We start from the raw sequence: 16,417 nt of genomic DNA, 5'->3' as shown, positions 1-16,417 counted from the left end.
TTTACTTATGACCTATGGAAGTGGAGTAAGAATCAGACCTCATTTCTGACCACCTATATGGAGAGAAATTTGGAAGAGAACGCACTTTGAAATTCAGGCTTTTTCTGGCTTTAATGACGTCCTTGCAACGATGTCATTACACACTGGTAATTTCACATATTTGAAAGAAATCGTTTTCAGCAACGCCAAATTAAAATTCAGTGGAATAGGTTGGCTGCAATATCCAGCAAATAAAAAGTCACAAAAGACAAGAAACTGCCAAGTAATATGGACCATGGTCTCCAATCTTTATTGACCTTTTCTTTTTCTCAAAAATTGCGACCCACTTACGAAATCGTCGATATATTAGCAGTTTTATTTTTCCTGATCATGTAAGTGTGCTTATTCTGAAGCTGGCAACACTGATAACCAGCTTCAGCACGTGCATCTCATATGACGATCCGTTATGCACCAATACGTTCCGTGTTTCGCCCAGGAAATTGATTTATTGCCGAATCAAATTATTTTTTGAACCGTTCACTGTGTTGGACAATATATAGGTTAAATTTAATTAGTTCTTTCACTAGGATAAAAGGGGGCACTGACATGCACAGCCATTTTTCTTCAAACGGTCATCCATCTTTATCACAAGCAAGCGTTCTGAATTTTCAAGCTTAACGAGTATATGAGAATGGTACTGAAAATTTCATAGGATTCTCCTAAATGCAAAACAAGCGCAGAGTAATATTTCAGCCGCCTAGAATCTGAGGATGGAGACAGAAGCTTTGTCTCTTTATCACTCATAGACCGTGAGTTGGTGTTCATCGCAGAAAAAAGTTTAAGAGTTCAGCAGGACAAATATTGGACTGATGCAATGAAAACGCAAGCCGCTTGTCTATTAAACTCGTAGCGATCTTGAAGTAATTTTATTTTTTGTGCAACATTAAAAAACTGGGTGATAGCACAAATATCCTTATTTTCATTATCTCGCTAACGCATTCAGTTTAAAGCTCATAGGGTGTGGGTAACCAGTAGTACAAGTAATGATTCACTACGATTGTTTTAACACAAAGCATCGCATTTTTTGTATAGCTTGGTGAGTGCCTTTTCAGTTATCACTATAGTTAGACCCTTGTCAGCAGGTTTAGTCCGGAATCCCGCTGACGGTGCATATTACAACTATTTTCAATCATTAAACCCGATACGTGAGCTATTGCCCAGCGTATACAGCCTTAGTTGTAGTGAAATGCAAGTAACGTTTAAAACGAAAAATTTTGGCTTCCATTAAGGTGGCGCGCGCAAAAACGGCCCCCTCCCCCAATGTTTGCTCGTTTTTGACAAAATTCTTAATATTTTAGTGTATCTTCTTCTTACTTCTCGTGTGTCTCTGCAATCTCGACGGTTGACTGCATGAGAGAGGCCCTTAGGGCGACGTTTTTTTTTTTTTTGATGGGGGGGGGGGGGGGGGGAGGGGATGTGGGTTTTGTTTATATGAGCCGTTAAGTTATGAAGTGCTTTTCGCACAGTTGAATTTTCAGTCTGTACTTTTCTCTGGCTGTTACGCAAGCCTAATTGCTGCTTATCATTAGCTTTAGTGTTATAGTTACACAGAGAAATATAGACTTTACACATAAACAGCATTTGACAAATCGTTTCTACTTGGCAACTAGTACAGGTTTATAAATGCCCAAACGGAGATTATATAACTCGGTCCCTTAGGAATGAGTAGCCGAACTCACTAGCCGGCTGTCACGTGTTCCAGAGCAACCGGTATTAGTCAGACCTATGTGTCTACCCCTCTTCGCGATCTTATTCACGACCTTCGATATCCCGTCTCAGCAGCGTCCATCATTAGTCACACACCGGACGCTACTAAGCCCGCTTTATCAGGCGGGGGCGGCAGTTGTGTGGGGGAAAGGTCGGAGGGGGGGTGGGGGTGGAGAAGTCTGACGCAAGAAGCCCGGGATGCGATCGAGCGTCACAGGCAAGTTCTGCGTAAATAGTTAGCAACACCGACAGCACGCTGTGTCTCTTATCTCACGGCCTGTCACAACTATGAACACAACGCCAGGCGTGCAGTTCGGCGCCCCGATCAGAGGAGAGCGTGCAGTCGGACGTCGAATCGAGCGCTGTTGGCGCTGCGCAGACTTTCATCGGAGGCGGCGGTAGCGGCGGTACGCCTTTGTCTCGCGGCGCTCGCTTGAATTATTCGCTTCCGAGTGTTTCCATCTCCGGTCACCAGGCGTCGCATGGGCAAGCATGAGTCCCATGGATGCGTTCTGCGGCTCGCGGTTCTGGGTGAGTGATATTTTGGCGATTTTCGCCTATTTCTACTCGATTGTTCGGGACAGATTAAGCTCTAACGAGCGCAGCTAAGCCACATTAGCGTAACCATTTGGTTTTAGGGCGGTGTTGATCTCTGGAAATGACGCCACATTGCGATGCCGGGCGTCGCTGATCCCGGCGCGATTGTGTGCTGCCTAGGGAGGTAGGGGGTTTGCTCCTGTGAGGAAACCTTGGTTTCACCGGAAACTAGAACTCATGTTTGGGCGGCGCATATATAGCGTTATGTGCTTTGAGCCGCTGACGCCAGGCTAAAGCTTCGGAAATAAGAGGCCGTCCAATTTCGTCCCAAGGACGGTGGCTTTTTCACTTCTTTCTCATCGATTGACATTCGGACGGGCACCGACCGTGCACGTGCGTTTGCTGACACATGACCCGTTAGCTGCGACTTGTTTCTCGAAGTCGCCGGTCGTACAATGTACGCCCCCCGTTCTGTGGACCGGAGGGACACCCGAGAGCGCGGTCGTGGATCATTTTCTCTTCGGTCGGCATAGCCTCCTGCGCTCTGATGCGCTCAGTCTGTCAACATACAGCCGCGCGCCGTTGTTCATACCAGGGTCTTCTCTGAATTCGTTTAGTCCGTACGGCTTTGTTTTTTTTGAGGATAAATACTCGCGATCAGCGACAACGTGTAAAGGCGGCGAGAAGGAAGTGTTTGCGATGTCTTCAAACGATCCGCCGTCGGCGTGATTGCTATTCCGTGCAGAGCTCCGCGTGCAAATTATTTCTCTCTCTCCACGTGCCAATATTTAAATAAATAGATTCCAGATGTCGCGATCGAGCAGAAAATGTCATCCTTTTTTTTTTTTTTGCAGCTGCGCCTCGGTTTGTGACCTTGGGCCGTTGGTGAACGGCGCATTTTGTAGCGGCTTCGCGCTCTTATTTTTCTATTTTTCCGGATTTTATGACGCGCAGAGTTTTGATTGAGTTTACTGTTGCTCTTCGGACTCGACGGCGACCATTAATTGCTGAGGGAACTTTCCTGTGAAACTTCGGCGAGTGACTCAGCTATCTTTGTGCAGCTTTCTTAGAGGTAACAAAAACAAAACTGTCGAGGTTCGGTGCAGACCTTGAGGCTTATTCGAATATTGGCTCCATACTTGTATATTTAGCAGCAGTGTTTGGCTCGTTCGATCCGCGATTCTGATATCCCATTCTTGCATAAGTCGCGTAGCTGCTGGCATGTGCGGAAGATCGATTTGTGAATAGCGTTTGTACAGCGATGCGTTTTATAACATTAATAAAATAAGCATTATGCGACCCTCTTTGATGCTGTTTCATTTTCATCATCCATTTGAATAAGCTATAGGCTGTTATTGCCTGAACAAGGCCTTCAAAAAACGTTTGTGTTAAGTTCAAATCAATGCACACAATGTACTGAAATCACTCATCTATGTTTCTTTAGTCTGACCAGAATAAGGTGTCAATTATTATTCTATGCCTTACTTGGAGATACCTCCTTGATGTATTGTTGTTTCAGTAAACGGCATTCTTTCTGTAGCCCACATTGCTACTCTGTCAGCTCCCATGAGCTTTTTACATGTGTTGCACAAACAGCAGCAACACTCGGAATGTAAATACTTGCGGGTAGCAACTTGGAGTAAGAGCACTGTTTCACATCCAACCCTGACAACAGTACAATGAAGTGATTCATGGCTTCCTAGTTTTCCTCGGGAGGTTTTGCAAGTTAGTAACTGTACGACAGAGAAAAAAAACTTGCACAAACCAAGAAAAACGTTGTTATCCAGACTGTCATTTACTCCACTGTGTTTGCTGATACTTATCAACAGGATCCACTGTTTCAAGCATCACAGGCCTTTAAACTACCGGTTTTGAACAACCATTGAGGTTTGACCAATATGCGTCAGCAAACACGGAGGCGAATCTCATTAGATCTGTGTCAAGTGCCTTGAACTACATGGAGTGCTGTGAGGCATGAAGTGTTTTAATCTCAACGAAACAAAGACAAATGATAACGTGCCACTGACGCTGGCGGCAAGTACAGATGTGCAATCTGACTCTCCCGTCCTTGTTTCGGGTCTTGTCGGTGTGCCATGAGTCATTTCAACATCAGGCATTCTTGTTTGGAGAGATGCACCATAGTTTGTCGTACAGTTCCGTTGCGAAAGCTGCCATGTGTTTTCACTTGCCAATAATGGTCCCTTTTACATTTGAAATGCCTTGAGGTCATCAGCATCATTCATGTGGTTTGTCAACGTTATTGCCCTCTTGGCATATCAAGCAATGTGTTTTAATATTAAATTCCTGTAAAGAAACATCCCTAGCCTGCACACTTCTGTTTACTGAATTATTGCTTGTCATAGTAGTCGGCCCGCCACGGTGGGCTCAGTGGTGGTGCAGGTCAATGTGAAAGGTCATAGGCCTGACTGAGCCCTGGTTCCCTTGTACAGACAGTAGCACATACCTTTAGTGTACATACAACACAAAGAGAAGCATAAATTAAATATATCGCATGATACCTATACACGCCTAAACAGAATTTTCGAAGAAAGTAGTAATACATATACTGGCTTTACATAGAAAACAACAACGCATAAGCGTCAATGACATGAATTTCACGCTGCAGAATTTTTATACAAGTTCAAGATCACATTTTCCGAAGAAAACTAATGCAGCGTGTACAAATCAGCATAACAATACAGGATATTCATTCATGTTTTTATATTACTTTTAAATAAGTTTGTTGATTTTATCTCTCAGGAGTAGTTGAGGTTTCCATAGAAAAGTGAGACAGTTACTGCTTCTTTCCTTTCCTCAAAACCAATTTTTTTTTTTTTTTTTTACAGATTACTTGTGCTCTAGTCTTGCAGAAACTTTAGTTAGTAAACATGTTCTGTATTTTGCAGTCGAATATTCCATGTTGAGAGCAAGCTTGAATGTTGTGTTTCATGTGGAGTGCTAAATTTTCTTTACAATCTTTGCTGTAAATAACCCTTTTGTTAATTATTTAGTAATTGTAGTCGGCGCAAGTTAGTGTTATTTTATAAAGCTTAGAATCAGCACTTTGGATTCGCTTGCAAATGCCTGTCATTGTTTGAACCTAGCAAACTTAAGAACAGCATTTATGAGAAATTTGTCTGCTTTTTGAATCGTGCATCGGGATTGCTAGCACTCATATGGGGCTGGTTCTAGCTAGAACCTAGGGCAAAAGCTGGTTTCTCTTAGAGTGCAGGTTGTGTGGGAGCACATCAGTGCAATAGTCATTTGGTTCTTGCTTGATTAGCTTGAAACCCTGCTATGGCTATTCGTAGTAATTGGGAATAGGCTACCTACTTCTTTTTAGGAGTAGACAATCTGTGGTCCTGTACAGATTGCACGGGTTAAAACTTTGCAAGCTCTGAATATGAGTGCTTGCTTTCACCTTGTCTGGACCACCTCTGTGTCATGGTTGCCATTTGTTTCACAGGTTCAAGTAGTGGCTACTAAGTTTTGCTGAAGTTTTTTCCATCTGCTGTCATCCATCCACCTTTTCAGAGAGTTCAGATATAGTGTTATCCACTCTTTGGTTCCCTTTGCAAACATGAAATCAGAGTCTTTCGTCGCAGAGACAACTCCCGTAGGAAATTGTGAGACAGTAATTGTGTGCGATAAGATTGTTTAAGTTATCAGTGTCTTGGTGTGGTTTGCTAGCAGTTGTGAAGCAAGCACTTCACCAAACACGTTCGGCAGCAGATGGTTTTCGTCATGAGTCTCCGCGCTTGATAAGCATCGAGGTGCTGTCACGAGGAAGTGGCCTTTTGATAAGAGTATATGAGCTGTTAGATATATATATTACTTTTTCACAGCCGCATGAGATATGTTGGCTCAGCTGCTTGGGCATGTTGGCGGGCTGCTAAATGCTGTCATGAGTGCCAGAAAGAGCTAGATGTCTTGTGGAACATTGGAAGAAGTTAGTCTTTTTGTTGAGCCAGTTAGGACCAGTTTTCTAAGAAAGCCATGTGAGCCTTTAGAGAGCATAGTTGGCTGCGCTTGTCAGGTCATGGTGACCCTTTGTGAGACTTGGACAATCGCACTGCTGAAAGGTGACCATTCGGTCAGACTTTCTGGGCTGCTAGTTCATCTGAGCCTTGAAAGGCTGTCAGCTGTTAGAATGGCTGTATTGGCAGTAAACAACTGCCTGTATAAAGAATTGTATGAATGAACAAAAAACAAACAAAAATCCAAATCCTCAAACACGTCCAACTGTCCACTCTTGTAAAGCACTCCAGATTGCATGGTCGGTATGCTTAGGAGTAGTGCCTTGACTGACAATGGTTGTGTTTGAAGAACAGGAGGAGGTCTATCCCTTATCATTTCAAGTGTTCACAAGAGGCTCTCCTCAGGCGTGATAGCGAGTTCAGGCCAGAATACAATGCAATTGAAATGTCTCGCATTGTTTGCAAGTTGTCGTGTTTGCTGTCTATTGTCACGCTCGAATACTGGTTCATTGGAGTGGTCATTTAATGCTGTTCATGCGTCATCATGCATGCATGAACATTTATCACACTTTGCTGAACACTGATAACATGTTATCATCTGAAAAGTTAGCACGGTCTGAAGCTTCTCTGTGGAAGGGGCATGCATAATCTTTCGTATGTATGTTGATGTGGAAATTATGTCATTTTCGGTACCTCTGTTGCTGCATTGCTGCATTTCCTGTTTGATTTTATGTTAGGTTTAAGATTTTAAGATAAGACCACTGCATCCCACCATGGGGAGATTCCTGCGTGTGATGGATGCATAGGTGGTGCGTCACACTATGATAAAAAATGTCTTGAGATGGCCTTGAAGGCCATTTATTTTCTTTGATAAAACTGTTACACATTAGAACATACTAAAATCATTTAAGTACTCTCATTTTTCTTCTTACCTTCATGGTAGAAACAGGTATGGAAGTATGGTTAAAAATTTTGCTGTTCTGACAAAATTGTGCAATCCTGCTGCTCATTGACATTTTTCTCGAAACCATTTTGTTTAAGATTGTGGCTGTTTCTAAGTTTGCTTAAAATTATTGCTACCTTTAGACCTATATTTCGCATGTTCTGAAAAACATTTGTCATGCATGCAGTTTGTCTCAGGCAGCACTGTACCTCTGTTCGGGGCTTTCATTCAAAAATGGCATTTTTTTGTTATGCGGTATTGCACAGGAAAGGTTTCAGTATGCCAGATATTAAATTTGCCATGTGACCAGAGTTCTTTCCACCCAGATATTCTTGAAAAGTGGACTTTTTGACCTGGAGGGGGGGATCGCCTTTTGTTGTTAAGTTTGGTTCAGAAATCTAGGCGCTTTACTAACGGGAAAATTGTGCGAGGAGAACGCAATTTCTTATTTAAAACAATGATAATAGATTGGAACTCTGCTATTACGTTCTTCACGAGACTCAGGGGAAAAAAAAATATACGTACGAGCTGGAAAACATAGTAGCCGGCCACATTGAAAAGTGAAGCTGTAACTGTTGATTGAACCCAAGTTCATATCTATCCCAGCACGTGAAAAGAATCGTACTTAAGTGTCTCCCACCTTTTTTTTTACTTTTCGCTGACTTCTGTAAAACTTCAGAGACATTTTTTTGGCTTCTGCAATTGTCGGTCGCGATAGTTCAGCTTGCGGAAAATGTTTTGAATGCCGTGTGATGGCTGTCCGCATCTGCTGGAGCATCTGTCTATAGAAAAGTTATATAGTCGCAAGGAGGGAACAAAGCTGCGGCGCTCCTTGTGGTCTTCGCTACTGCTTTAATCCAACACAGTTCTAGTCTGTCAGAATCGGGGAACTCGTCTGAGCCACAGGGAACAAGAAGAAATTGGATGAAAGAAACAACTGCCTCGGAGCCAACCTGCACCGCAGCATCTCATACAGCGGTGCCTCTGACGGCATAGTTTCGTTTTTGTGGACAGCGCACAGGAAGCACAAGCAGCTCGTTTGCTGTCTTTGCTGCCTCATTCTCTAGGGAAGGCAATCATGACTAATTGCCTAGCTAGAAACAAGTAGGAAGCAAAACAAAATGCTAAGCAGGACAGTTCTGCACATTGTACATTGTTAAGTTAGGTGCCTCTGGTCCATCTGTAACCTATTCAAGTGGTGGGCGGTGATTGTAGACTTGGGCGACCAGGCGTACTGGTGGGCCGCAAGACCACTGCATCCCACCATGGGGAGATTCCTGCGTGTGATGGATGCATAGGGGGTGCGCCACACTACCATAAAAGATCTCTTGAGATGGCCTTGAAGGCCTTTACAAAATTTACCAGTGTCTATTTCTAGAGTGTTTACTAACCTATTTGACCATGCTTGCATTTGGAATGGCCAGAAAGCTCTCTAGCCAGAGCTCTTGAAGCGCTGTCACATGGGCACTTAAGGACGCGGTGGAAGTTTCATGCACACTGTGCATGCAACACTGCTACATGTTACAGATGGATGCTAATCAATCAGTTGAACTGCTACTCACAAAATAACAGTGTATGCACACATAGTTGTAGAAGTGGAGGCAAAGTAATCAGTTTCTTAAGTAAAATGTGAATGAGAACACTTCTGATAAAAAACTTCGTGGCTGTCGTACACCTATAGCAGGTTCCATTGCAAATGCACGCAAAACAGCAAACTACCAGCTCGTGAACGGGAGTTCAGTTCTGTTTTTTATTTTTCCGGGTGTAAACACAATTTTGTAGTGGTTACATGGGTAGAAAGCTGTTTCGCTACAGCTTGACTACTATGCCCAGGCACCCAATTTGTATCTGCATGCATATTCGATGTCCAGTTTAGGAAGCACAAAAATGTGAAGAAATACCATCTTTAGAAAACAGAAAGTGATGTATGTATGCACAGTATAAGCAAAAAAAATATTAGTCATTGCTACCAAGGCAGGTTGATGGTGTTGGGAGTGTTACCAAATTTTTGAGAACCAAGCCCCACTGAAGAAAATAAAAGCCATTTTCGAAATTTTCTCACTTTTATAAAATATGCTTCCATACGTTCCGTTCTTAGTTTGCGCTTGGTTTTCTGTGCATGAGGGTAGCAGTTCTTGACCTGAATCAAACACATCAGTCATGTTTCAGGAACAGGTCATCAAGCAAAATTGGGCTCGTTCAAGATTGAACTAACGGTCTAGCAACACTGGATCTGCATTGAGTTTGATCAGGGTAGAAAGCAGTGTGACTGTGGTATCTTTGGTTTCAAATTTGCACATTGATAATTGATAATTTTATAATTATTGATAATTATTAAGGTAAATATAAGAAAACTTGACTCTGTAAGGTCAGAAAACCATTGCAAGCATTTGCGTAAGTGAGGTTGGAATGTTGGCCACTTGCCAGAGGCACAAAGAGAGCTTGGCTTAGTCTTCGATTAAGCAAAGCAAACACTAAGCCAAAAAGCAAAAGCAGTCAGCACAAGGACATAGCGAACGTGCCGTTTGCCTAACAAGGAGCTTTCATTGTTTAAACAGTGTTTGGTGTGCACACAGAAGTAGAAGCAAACGAGATCAGGAGAGAGTGCATTTGAGATTAGCCGGGAGACCTGTTTTGTCTCGTACAGTAGGTTTGGCATCTTTGTGTATAACAATGTGTGCGATGTTCCCTTTGTGCCGGTTCCCTTCAGCAGTGTGTCCTTGCATTGTTTGCTGCCTTCGAGTGGCGGTTACAATTAGCCTTAGTGTAGCTCGGTTGCGCAGTACTCTTGTGGGGGGGTGACGTAGTAATCAGGCGTTCATGAATCATGATAAGCCGGTGTTAACGAATTTTCAGATAAGCCTATCCAAGAATGTGCTGTTGTAGTGTACATGCTTTGCACACCAGGGCATTTATGCTGAAGTCTGCATGTTTCCTAATGAAAGTTTTGGAAGAGGACTGATAATGACGCATCAATTATGGGATAAATGTTTTTGCTTGCTCAGAAGCTGTTATGTGTCCATTGTCCTATTGTGATACGCAGTTGCCATGTTTGTAGTTCTGGAGTAGGCATTATGACTTTCTCTTATTAGTGCGCTGGCACTTACGGTGGCCATCTCCCGCATTCACCGTTATCTGAAGCCTGCTTTGTGGCAAGCCGGCCACAAAGCTTTCATATTGGGTATCGTGTGGCCTAAACACTAGCTACACATCACAGGCATTATTCGGTTGGTGACCACTAAATTATAAATTATTTAGTGGTCATAGGCAAATACCACGCAGTGCTCCACATATTCTAATGTCTAATGCAACATTTGAAAGAAGAAAGCACGCAACTAAAATGAGGTATTTATAGCCCTTTAAGGACGTTTTCCACTTGCGATATGAACACAGCAGTATGGCATATCTGAGCTGATGTGAGACATGTGGTTGTTGAGGTTAGTGGCAAATTTTACTTTGGGCTACTTGAGTAATGGTAGGCGGTTTCATTATGAGATCATGTAGTGAGCAACTACTTGACAGTAATGTTGAAGGCATAATGAACAAATGAAGCTAGAAAGTGGCCATAGGATAAGGGTACCTGAATTGCAGAGTGGAGTTCATTCTGAGACAGACGCAGAGATAAAAAATAACCATCGACTTAAACGCTTTCAGGAACTTATGTTTATGTTATGTATAACTCTTCTTTATGTATTTAATCAGATGTATGCTTGGTGGGCATCAGCGTCCATTTCCAAAGCTTCTCTTACATAACAAGACGAGCGATACTTTTATGCAACACAGTTTTATAATTGGTTTGCTTGCTTAAGTTCGTAAATTCTAACCCCAGGTAAAGATTACATGCAGCAAATTACTTCACCCAAAGACTGGTATGTTCATAGCCAGCTTTTTCCGCTTCGTCATTCTCTAGCCCACATAGCTGAGTATTTTTTCAATGTTAAATGCAAACCCTTGCACATTTTTTCTTTTGTTTTATGTGCTGTTCTTTATTGGTTGAAGCAACATGCACCGTATGACCACGGGTGGCTCATTGTCAAGAGTGCTAGCTTACTCTCTGGCTCATGTTTTCCTCAGGCTTGTCAGGGCAACATAGCGTTTGTGTAGTGAACCCGGAAGTTTTCAGCTACAACATATTATGACGCTGGTGCCGTTTGTCCTAATTCCCCTTTTGCAGCTATCATTGAGCACAGCTGTGCCAGGATGAAGAGCAGCTTGCCGGGCAAGGTGGCACTACACCTGAATGGCACTAACTTTTCAGAATCGCTTTTTTGTTGGGACTTAAACTTACCAGGGCTGTCATGGTGCACTGCGGGCATCTGAAACACACTCCCCTGGCTTGAAGCGTGTGGTCCTTTCCACATTAACCTATCCCCTGAACCAATTTTTCGCAGGACTACAACCAGACATGGAACACGACAGACCCAGACTTGAGCATCTGCTTCCAAGACACGGTCCTCGTGTGGGTTCCCTGTGGGTTCCTATGGCTCACAGCGCCGTTCGAGACCTTCCTCTTGCTCAAGAGCACAAACCGCCTGATTCCTTGGACGGCGCTCAACCTTGCCAAGCTGGTTTGTAAATGCACTCCCGAATCTCTGTTCTTGTGGAAAAGGCAGCAAGTAGTGCTACTTCAGTGCGGTTGTGTAGAGGCTTTGCTGAGAGTTGGAATTGAGCTTGAAAGGATTAGAGGCAGCGCTTTACATCTTTGGTAAACAAATTGATTGAAACCGGAGTGAAATTTTCTTGCAACACTTTAAAGCTCAGTCGCAGTTGTGGTACACTCACTTGTTCAAAGCGTGGTTCTAGTCACGCGAGTTTTTAATGGTGGCATAGAACTTGCTGCTGGCTAAATAAACTCTTGACACATCAAACTGTTCACCGTGGAGTGTTTGGTTGATTGTGGTTGGGGGGATTACCAGTGACCTTAGATTTGACAGTGCTAATGTCTGCTTGATAAGGGTTATGGTTGAGCAATATACTTACCACCTTGTTCAGTGCCAGATAGTGCCTCTTGACATTCCGCAAATGTGTGCGATGCAACTGCAGAACCTCAACTAAGATTTTAGTGGTGACATCAGTTGTGACAAGATAACTTTCTTTGCATGATAACAGATGGCGTTAAGCTACTAACCTTGTTGCATTTTTAGCACCAGGTGGCGCCATGCGACCAGCTGCAGTTTTCTGGTACATGCCTGTCAATGCCATTGACAAAGAGAGATACCAGCAGTAGCTTTAGCAGTGACACGCAGTTTCGGCAGAGATGCCAAGCGCACCTTGCTGAGTCATGGGTAACTTATATATGCATGTTTTGCTGTTGTTGGTTGGAGTAAGTGTGGTTAAACAGTTCGACATTAGGATGATGTTTTAAATGCGGGATGTAGGCTTTATGCATTGACTTTGAAGAGAGTTTTCTTCCTTTTTAGTTTAAAAAACAATTAGCTCGACATAAAATTTCTTGTCGCATCTGGAAATAATGTTGCTGGTTTTGATAAAGTGTTTTTAGTATTGCGTTGAACAATAAGCAAGTCATTGCTGATAACCATGCGAGAAGCACATGAAAGCAAGTCATTGCTGATAACCATGCGAGAAGCACATGCCACTGACCTATCGCTGCCCTCTCTCCAACCCCAGGCCATCACCTTCGTGCTCTTTCTGATCTCCCTGGTTGAGTTCAGCTATGCGGGCCATGCGGCCCTCTCGGAAGGCATCGCCTTGCCCTCCGTCTACTTCTACACGCCCTTCATCAAGCTGGCAACATTTGTGAGTTGCCCCCTCTTACCCTCTATGCCTGTTGCATTCTTTTACGGACTGAGTGTCTTTGGATTTCTGTCTCTGCATTGTGCTGATTGATACAGACAGAGATGTAGACTCGAGCGCGGTGCAATAATGTCATCATATAGTGAAGTCACGCGGCCTTGCTATGGGATGTCATTTAATTTGGGCAAGGGCCATGAGATCTTGGGAGTGGCCACACTTGGAACAGGCGATGGTGCTAAAGTGATACGATACCAGTGCAGATGGTCCATCGTTGGCACCGGTTCGTTCCGTCCACCTTGTTGGTTGGTTGGTTGGCTGCCCAAGCCAACACTTCAGTTTGTACAGCTAACGGTGGGTCTGGCGCACTGATCTGTTTGCTGCAATGGTGCTAGTTAATAAGTACTGTCACCTACTCACCAGTTCTGTCACATATCAATTGGTATACTGTGGTGCACTGACCAGTACAGACGGTTTGATTGGGCTTGGTACCGGGGTGTGCAGTTGCTGGCAGGCCTGCTCCTCCTGGCGGGCCGCAAGCGGGGCAGCCAGTCATCAGCAGTGCTCTTCTTCTTCTGGTTCCTGCTCGCGGGGTGCGGCATCGTGGCGTACCGGTCACACCTCCGGCATGCCCTTGCGCCGCCCGACGACGATGCGCCCGACTATGTCAAAGAGGTGGGTCTCTGCACAGTGCGTACCTCACAAGACTAAACAGATGTGCGTGCAGCTTGCTGGCTTTTATGGTGACACCAGGAAGCCAGCCAATAAAATTCCAAGGACCGAGCCACTCGAGGAGTACACCGTCACGTCACGTTTTGTTGCATATACGACACATGTGCATCACATATGCTTCGGCATGCATCTTTCTTGCTACGAGTATAACCTACAGCCAGCATCCAGTGAAACACGAATAAGACAGTACGAGATGATCGTATTTGAGTAAAGATGAATACTAGAGCGCTTGATTGTTGCCTCGACTGTGTAAAGACTGCCCTTTGGAAGTGTCTTCGGATCCTGCCTGCATTTCCTCACCAGCGGCTAATGTTTTTGTTTTTGCTTTCATGTTTCAATTTTCCTGTTCACTTTTCATCTGATGCTGATAGTACATCACGTATATATTTATATGCTACGTGGAGTAATAGCGACCGAAACAGCGACTCAACATTTTCCCCAAATTGTTGTGAAAATAAATTGAAAAGCACCATACACATCTTCCACGAGTGGCTATGGCATCTGGCTGTTGGCCATGTAGCTGTGAGCTTGATTCCAGGTGGTTGAAATTAATAATTATGACAGACTTCATTGCCCACATGCAGCTTGACTGCCACTGCATAGAGTGAAGCAAGTTTGATATTTCTTGAAAGGGTTTTGTATTGTGGTACACTTTACTTCCTGTAATTTCACCGCCCCCCACTGGGACTCTGTCTGTGCAGGAGCGCATAGGGGAGCCGCTGTTCTTCGGGGCCTTCATGGCCTACTACCCTCTGGTGGTAATCCAGTTCCTGCTGAACTGCTTCGCCGATTCTAGGCCCATCTACAGGCAGCACGTATTGCCGCCCGAGGAGGCAAGTTTCAGGCTGCTCTGGTTGACCTACGTGCTTGTTTGTTTGTTTGTCTGTTTGTTTGCTTGCTTGTTTGTTTTGTTTGTTACAAATAGTCACTGCGAGCTAGGTTGTCGCTCTTCAGCAATCGCTGTGCATGAGCAGCGCAGCAGGGATGGTAACTTGTACTAGTTAGCGCAGGCACATTCTCAGTGTAGGTCTCAGTGGAAAATAATTTTTTTTATTTTCCCTAATGGTAATTCTGAGCATTCCTCTGGGGAAGCAAGTGTCAGGAGGGTTTGGGTAATAAAGGAAGAAGGCACTAGAATAAGGCTTATAAGCAATATGGCTTATAAAAGTAGGAAAATAAAGGACAGGTATACAAAATGCAGCTCATAATGGGGAAATAGGTAGGAATGACAAGAGGCCACATGTTGCAACAAGGAAAAATGTTTCCCTCGGCCAGAGTTTCACTGTGATAAACTGCCAAGAAGGTGAGGTGAAGTTTTTGTTCGAAGTATTTATGCCAAGTGGTATGTAACTTTGACTGAAGGTTGCCTTACTTTTGGGTTAAAGTGAAATAGGATCTTGTCATACCAGCCGGAACACACACTTTACTTGTTTCTGAGCTTAGTGATTCACGTTTAAATGTAAACGGTCATGTCCATGCATTTTGTGCGGTTGGTTGACAGGTGCTGTCACCATGAGCACTCGGTTTTTAGCACGCAAAGAGTGTGGTCAGTGTCATCGGTCTGACTATTCAGTAGGCTCTTTAATTGCTGCATGTTAGGGGTTGGCTGTAGTTAATACAACAACATTATAATTTTTCTTGTTTAGCGAAAGGCTGAAGTACATTAAAATTTGTTTATTGACTTTTATATTCCGATTCCTCTTTTTATCATTCATTTACCCATGACGAGCGACAAAAATCTGCCAAGTCATTGGAACTGTGTAATAAAGAAAAGATGGAGGGCAGTGATGTAGATGAGCCTTATAATTGAGAAAACTGAAAAAAAAAAAAACAATGGTAATTATGGCTGAATTTGTGGGAGTGTATCGATACTGGTAGTTGTCTGTCGCTTCGGAAATCTAATCTACCTTTTTGTTCACTGGCACAGCTTAAGGTAAGGATTTGTTACACGTGAAGTGGTGTTCTAAAAGAGGTGACGAGACACCATAGCGTTCCTACTGTCTAATCTCATGCATGCTTAAAGTTTCACGACTGGTTTCACTTTGTGGAGGTGAAAGATAATTCTTGATTTTGTTGTTGCTGTTGCAGTGGAGGGTAAGGATTTGGGGTTTTTTTTTTTCTTCCTTGAATGTTCAATGACAGCCTTTTGAGAAAGTGTGCTGTTCATTCTATTTCATGCTATTTCAGGCTCAGGTTGGAGTTTATTTTGTTTTTTATTTTTTAATTTTTTAGAATACCTCCCAGCTGTGAGGGCAACAGAGTTGAGAAAAATCTAGGTAGCTTAAATAAGTCTGCTTAAAGCAGGTGGTGACCGCAGGTTCGGATGACGAGAGTAAAATAACTACACGAATAAGAATGGGGTGAAGTACCTTTAGCAGGTACTCTCGGATCATGAATGGCAGTTTACCAATATAACCCCAGCGATGGTTTGAGCATCAGTCTCGCTCGCGAGAGGTGCGGGGTTCGATCTCCGGTGCTGCTGGGTACCCACCGGTGATACTACGGATACAAGCTTCCCCTGTCCTGGTGCTCGGTTTAATCAGGTGAAATGCTTGGGAAATGGGTCTACGACCCCACCTTGAACAAACGAAAAATACCTTGTGCCATGGCGCTCCTTGACCGCAGGCCTTGCGCCATAAGAAAAAAAATTCACTTTTCACGCAGTTTACCAATATCCCTTAGGAGAAAAGTATACAACAGCGGTATCTTACCGGTACTCACCTACAGGGCA

General features: G+C 43.6%; 1 protein-coding gene across 2 annotated transcripts in view; it reads left to right on the top strand.

Moving 5' to 3' along the window:
- The first annotated feature begins 2,094 nt into the window (after positions 1-2,094).
- The window catches only part of MRP (Multidrug-Resistance like Protein 1), a 62,464-nt gene continuing 48,141 nt past the window's right edge, over positions 2,095-16,417 (top strand). For both annotated transcript variants that reach the window (XR_013308437.1, XM_077636921.1), the window contains exons 1-5: positions 2,095-2,277; positions 11,595-11,771; positions 12,832-12,960; positions 13,459-13,629; positions 14,388-14,519. Coding sequence is in view for 1 of the 2 variants with exons in the window: in XM_077636921.1 (XP_077493047.1) it covers positions 2,239-2,277; positions 11,595-11,771; positions 12,832-12,960; positions 13,459-13,629; positions 14,388-14,519 (648 nt within the window). In the remaining variant the exon portion in view is untranslated. The remainder of the gene's footprint in view (positions 2,278-11,594; positions 11,772-12,831; positions 12,961-13,458; positions 13,630-14,387; positions 14,520-16,417) is intronic.

Source organism: Amblyomma americanum, chromosome 9 (genome assembly GCF_052857255.1).
Source record: "Amblyomma americanum isolate KBUSLIRL-KWMA chromosome 9, ASM5285725v1, whole genome shotgun sequence".
NCBI lineage: Eukaryota > Metazoa > Arthropoda > Arachnida > Ixodida > Ixodidae > Amblyomma > Amblyomma americanum.
This window is presented reverse-complemented; position numbering and strand designations above follow the sequence as displayed.